A 6,630-nucleotide genomic window follows, 5' to 3' on the forward strand; every position below is an offset into this window, starting at 1 on the left:
TTCCCATCAGGAAAGCCAACGCAGCAAGCTTCTCTAAGAGACTCGTAGTGCACCATATTCCCAAGCCAGGAAGCGATGCTCCAAGTGAGGACCAGAGCTCCCCCAAAGTGAACCAAAGCCTTTCTCAGTGCCACCAACGTCCCAAGCTCCTTGGAGGATGAAAACAGCCAAGTTCATCAGGAAAGCCAGCATGACAAGCTCCTCCAAAAGAACCAACAGCTCCTTACAGCTTCTACCAGCTCCAACAGCTTCTCAGCTCCCAACAGCCTTTTAGTTCTCAAAAGCCTTTCTCTGCTCCCAACAGCTTTTCTTCTTCTTCTCCAGTTCTGCCTCTTATACTGCTGGCAACAGACCCCAGGTGGGCCTCCCACACCCAGCACCATGCTTACTCAGTTCAGCTGGGAGTTATAAGTTGACCACCAGTTGTCAATCCCCTACAGTGAGGTAGGCGTTATCTCCAGCTTACATAGAAGGAAGTATAACCCACAAAATTAAAATAACTCTTACAAGGCCACACAACCAGTAAATAAGTAACAGAGCCAGGACTGAAACCCAGTTTGCTCAGGATTAAAGCTGTTCTCTTCAGTCCAGGGTATCCTGCCTGTGAATAAGCAGCAGAAGGTGGCCTGGGAGACAAATAAAAGATGAAAGAAGGGAGGGGAGATGAACCTGACCTTTGGGGATGAGCAGGCAGGAAAACAGGAGTGGGAGACTCACTCTTAGGGTTATGGTCAAATCCAGGCCATGTGTGTATAGTTTTGTCTCCCATAAAACACATTGTGCCAGGCACAGGGTTACATTGTGCCCACTGGAGTTACAGGTGTGAGCCATCACCCCTGGCTGACCCTCATCTTTAGTAAGTAACTACTTGTGAGTTCTCATACCAGACAAAAAGCTTGTAGGCTGGTGAGGCAGGCTACTTTTTTTTGAGACAGGCTCTCACTATGTTGTTTAGGCTGGCCCTGAACTCACTATATAGTCTAGGCTGGCTTTGAACTCACGGTGATCCTCCAGCCTCAGCCTTCTGACTGCTGGGATTAGAGATGTGCACCACCACACTCACCTTATATATGGATATATAATTTTTGAGACAGGGTCTCACTATGTAGTCCAGGCTGGACTTGAACTCTCTATGTAGCCCAGGCTGGTCTCTGATTTGTGGTGATCCTCCTGACTCATGTCGTTCTCTTTGTATCCTGCTGCCTCTCAGCTGAGCAGAAGGGTGTTTAGGGGCAGAAGGAAGAAGCTCTGACAGCTAGGTGATGAAAAATGTGGGTTTCAGGAGGAGACAAATTGGAGGGAGGGGAGAACGAAGGCTGTATCACAGTGGATGAGTGATCTTCGAGGAGGCTGGGGGCAGGGGGAAAGACTAGGGAAAGGTGATGTAGAGTGGGATTACATTGGGGGCAACAGCGTGAGTCCACAGCTGTTACTGGCTGCTCCAGATGTCACCTGCATATAAGGTGGACCCTTAGCTGGTAAGATTCTCTGTGGCTATCACTGCATACAATCAACCAACACTTTTCAATATTTTGAATACTCTTTCCAGGTCCCCCAAATGCCACTACTCGTTTTTTTATACTTGCTGCATTACCTGCTTGATCCCTGGAGGCACCTGAGTTTACAACCGCTCCCCCTGCCCCTTGTTTTTGTACCGGGACTCAAACTCAGGACCTTGCGCTTGCCAGGCAGATACTGTGTCACTGAATTGTATCGCCAGCCCCAATCCTCTCATTTTGGTAGAGCTAGGAATTCGGGCCCAGCAGAAAGAGGCTTCTCCAAGGTTTCACAGTAACTGGATGATTCAAAGCCTAAAATCCATGTCTCCTGATACTCAAGCACCACAGTGCCTGTAGATTAACAGCCATATTCAAAGCTATCTGTCCACACAGAAAATATTATTGAGAGATCTGAGAAGTGGTTCATGAAACCCAGAAAGTTAGGAACAAACCTAACTAAGTTTAGGGCTGAGAAAATGGGTCACGTGGTTTAAGTGTGATCCTTATATAACTTTATTGGTTAAACCAAAGCAGGATTTTCATCTGTAACATTGCACGTTCCTTTGCCGGCTGACACTGCATATCATTGCATATCTCAGTCTGACCACAAGGCGTCACTCTTGTTTTTCATCATTTTTTTTCACAGATTGTTTCCTAAATGGCTAGCGGGTAGGGAAGACAGCGAAGAGGTGAGTATAAGCATTGTTTTAAATCCGGGGCCCAGGTTGATTTGGGGACGGTAGTTCAAGGTGGCAGACACTCAGCAAGGCTCGGTTAACAGGTCCGATGAGAATGGAAGAGCAGTGTTTTGAAGGCTGTCAGAGTCTCTCCACATAAAAAGCTTTGCCCATCTGGCTGAGTTCCTGCTGGTACTGCTGATGCTCCTTTTCAAACAGCTGGTGCAGGGCAGCTCGCCGGACCTGGCGGGGAGGACAGGAGAGTGTGGCACTGGCCCTCTGTTACCACCCTTTCTCCTCCTCTCCCCTGCTGGCTTTACCATGACTTGTGCTTTCTTGGACCCATTCTTAGCTATGACATAAAGTTAAGTGGTAGCAGACGCTAAACCAGTGTAGGAGAAGCATTTTTGAATTTTTTCTCCATGGGCGGACCCTCATATTCAGCAAATATCTCCTGAGAACATACCATGAACCAAGAATTTTTTTGTTTGTTTGTTTGAGACAGAGTCTTGCTATGTAGTTTATACTGGCCTTGAACTCACTACATAGCCCAGGCTGACCTCGAATTCACAGTGATCTTCCTGCCTCAGCCTCCTGAGTGCTGGGGTTACAGGGATGCGCCTGTCTGGCAAGCACAATGCCCACCACACTGGGCGTGAACCAGGAATTCTGGTAGGCATAGGATACAAAGATAGTGACGTGACAGCAATTGGGACCCAAGGGAGAGAAAGGAGTATGGTGAGGCAGGTGCACCGAGAGGCAACTTAGAAGACTTTCAGATGTGTCACTTGCAGGTTGCATGAAAAGAACCACTTACTGAGAAAGAACTTTGGCATTTGTAGTTACAGCTTTGTCCTGGTATAATGGGGAAAGCCACAGAGGTGAAGGAGATGAGTAAGAATGACTGAGACCAGGAGCTGGGAATCCTGGCCAACAAAGGCTCAGGCAGTGAAGGGTGAGCCTCAGATGTTCTCCTAGAACTCACCACCAGCAGTTGTTTGTTAGCCAGTGCCAATTCTCGTTCCATGGTGTCCTGCATCCTTAGGATGGCGTATGGGTTTCTCCTCTGATTCAATGTCATCTGCCACATACAGTGAGTATGTGATATTTGCCACCTGCCCCAGGTATATACAGAAGGAAGTTGAACAGATTGGAGTTAGGAGTGAGACAAAACTCCATCAGTGAGGCTGCTTAGTTACCCAAAGCCCCGTGTTATTATCAGAAGACTGCGCGCTGGGGATGTAGCTCAGTGGCATAAGCGCCTGCCTGGCAAGCACAAGGTTGTGAGTTCAATTCCTGGTACTGGAAAAAAGCCAAAAAAAAAAAAAGATTTGGAACCTAGAAATATTAAATATGTCTTTTACTCATTACTCATTTTAATCATGAGGCACAGGTTTTAATTTTTACATAATACAGACAAGCAAACTAAAAAGTTGTGAGTTACTCAGGGTCACTTAATGGCAGACCTAGGTCTCACTTATTGTCCCTAATCCTATTGTTTCTTTGAATAAATATTTCTTAAACAACATAAAGGTAAAAGCTTAGCCCTGAACCCCATACTTCTCCACAAAGTTAGCAGTTTCTGTTACAGGTGTGTGCCACCACGCCTTGATCATCTTCTTTAGTTTTACATGTATTTATGCTTTGTTTCACTTTTTGGTGACACTGGGATTGAACCCAGGATTTCAGACATAGACAAGTGCTCTGCCAATGAGCTAAAACGCAGCCTTTTGCTATTGTCAAATACATTCCATCACACCATTATATAAGCAGTGTTGGTAAATATTTTGGGCTTTTTACATTAGCATACAGAGATTTGCTTCATTCAGGTTTTTTTGTTTGTTTGTTTTTTGAGACAGTGTCTTGCTGTGTAGTTCAGGCAGGCCTTCAACTATGTAGTCCAAGCTATCTTTGAACTCCTGACAGTCCTCCTGACTCAGCCTCCCAAATGCTGGGATTACAGGTGTGTACCACCATTCCCTGTTTTTTTTTGTTTTGTTTTTTGTCTTTCTGAGTTCAGGCTGGCCTTGAGTAGTTTAGGCTTGTCTTGAACTCTATGTAGTCCAGGCTGACCTTGAACTCACAGTATTCTCCTACCTCAGTCTCTTAAGTGCTACAACTATAGGCATGTACCACCACACCCAGGCTGCTTCATTCAGTTTAAGGTTCATAGTATTTTGTGTAATTTAACCAGGTAGGTTGTTTCTAGCTTGTTTTACTCTTATGAACAGCTCTGTTATAAGCATTTTTCCTTTTTTTTTGAGAAAAGTTCTCATTATGTAATTCAGGCCTGCCTTGAACTATGTAGCCCAGGTTGGCCTCAAACTCATGACAATCCTCCTGCCTCAGCCTCCTGAGTATTGGGATTACAGGCATGCGCCACCATGCCTGGTTAGTTTTGCAAGCACACCTATGTAAGATAAATCCTCAGAAGTGGAGTTGTCAGTTTAAAATGTGTGTTTTAAACTTTAGTAGATTTCATCAATCTGCCTTTGTAAAAATGGCTGCACCAGCTGGGCATGATGGTGCACACCTGTAATCCCAGCACTTGGGAGGCTCAGGCAGGAGGATCCTTGGGAGTTCAAGGGACTATGTAGTGAGTTCAAGGCCTGAAGTACATAGCAAGACTCTCTCTCAAAACAAAACAACTCCCAAAATAAATAAATGACTGCACCAACCTAGACCCTCACTAAAATGTGTGTTGTTTCCTTATACCCTTGCTAGCTCTAGGTATAATAAAATCTTAAACATAGGCTTCTTCTAATTGGCATGGTAGTGCATTCCTGTAATCCCAGCACTCTGGGAGACTGATGCTGGGGATTGAAAGCTCAAGTCCAGCCTGGAAAACTTAGTTGAGAACTTGTCTCAAAATAAAAAATAAAAAAAAGGGCTGAGGATGTAGCTCAGTTCAAAGGCCCTGGGTTCAGCTGGGTGTGCTGGTGCATGCCTGTAATCCCAGCATTTGGGAGGCTGAGGCAGGAGGATTGTTGCAAGTTCGAGATCAGCCTGGGCTACAAAGTGAGCTCAAGGCCAGCCTGAACTGCATAGAGAGACCCTGTCTCAAAAAGAAAAAAATAAACAAAGGCCCTGGGTTCAATCCCCAGTACCACAAAGTGTGTATGTGGGGGGGCAGGTGTTTGATACAGGGTCTCACTGTGTAGCTCAGGTTGGCCTTTAATTCAAGTTGATCCTCCTGCTTCAGCCTCCTGACTGCTGGGATTATAGGCATATGCCACCATACCCATTTTGTTTTTGCCATTTTCTGAAGCAGTTCTGGAGTCCTTTTTTGTGTCTTTATGAGGTGATTAAAAACATGGTGAATGCTGTTGCCATGTATCATCCAACAGAAGGCGCATTCATAAAAACAAGCATGTGTCCTCTTTCACCTTATTCAGTGGATCTGGCACCGTGCAACTTCTAGCTCTTCCCAAACATCAAGATGACCATCAGGGGGTCAATGTTTTCAATCAATTCAGGACACAGAGGCAGTCATGAGAGTACAATTGAAGATGTGATGGGAGACTTTTAGACCTGCTCCACAATGTGGCAAGAAGGATGGGATAATTGTGCTTGAACAGCAGGGGAGTATTGTGAGGGTGAATAATGGTAATGGGTCTTTTACTATAATAAATTTTAAAAATGTTAACTGTTAACATCCACTGTATTTTTTTTTCATATCATGTATGTCTCCAGCAATTCTATCATTGCTTTTTATTTATAATTTTATTAGTTTATTTTGGACATAGGATGGTTGGGTGTAGTGGTGCATGTCTGTAATCCCAGTGCTCAGGAGGCTGAGGTAGGAGGATTGCTGTGAGTCTGAGGCCAGTCTGAATGCATAGTGAAACCCTGCCTCAAAAACACACACACAAAAAAAAAAAAAAAAAAAGAGAAAGAAACCATTATTTTGGACACAGGGTCACACTATATAGTCCATGCTGGCTTTGAATTCATTGTTTGGTCCAGACTTGCCCCAAACTCATGATCCTTCTGCCTCAGCCTCTGCCCAGTGCTGGGATTATAGGTAGGCACCACTGTAACCAGGTAGTATTCATTTGCAGTACTGGGGACTGAATGAATGGTGCTCTACTATGGTACTGAACTACATACATTCCCCAGTCCATATATATGTGCATGTACATGTATATGTATGTGTGTATATATGTATATATATATTTTTTGGTGGTACTGAGGATTGAGCCCAGGGCCTTTATACTGTTACATCTCCAGCAATTTTTAAAGTTTTTGAGACAGGATCTAAAGTTGCTTAGGCTGTCTTGAACGTGTGATCTTTCTGCCTCAGCCTCCCAGAGTCCTTTTATTTTTTTGAAAGGGTCTCCCTAAATTACGCAGGCTGGATGCCAACTTGTGACCCTTCTGCCTCAGTTTTCCAGTTTTCCTGGCAGCTAGGATTACAGGTGTGAGCCACCTTACCCAGCTTGTCCATATATATA

At 44.7% G+C, this 6,630-nt stretch overlaps 1 protein-coding gene across 1 annotated transcript; it reads right to left on the minus strand.

Annotated features, from left to right (window-relative positions):
• Positions 1 to 1,988: 1,988 nt before the first annotated feature.
• On the minus strand, positions 1,989 to 3,291 carry LOC102022124 (chromosome unknown open reading frame, human C1orf189; the record flags this gene model as incomplete). Its single annotated transcript, XM_005411745.2, is given in 2 exon segments — positions 1,989 to 2,419; positions 3,162 to 3,291. Coding segments are annotated over 2 exon segments (232 nt in total), but the record flags the coding sequence as incomplete, so codon positions are not given.
• Positions 3,292 to 6,630: the final 3,339 nt, after the last annotated feature.

The sequence above is a fragment of the Chinchilla lanigera genome, unplaced genomic scaffold (genome assembly GCF_000276665.1).
Source record: "Chinchilla lanigera isolate Chin_1 unplaced genomic scaffold, ChiLan1.0 scaffold00144, whole genome shotgun sequence".
In the NCBI taxonomy this organism is placed as follows: Eukaryota; Metazoa; Chordata; class Mammalia; order Rodentia; family Chinchillidae; genus Chinchilla; species Chinchilla lanigera.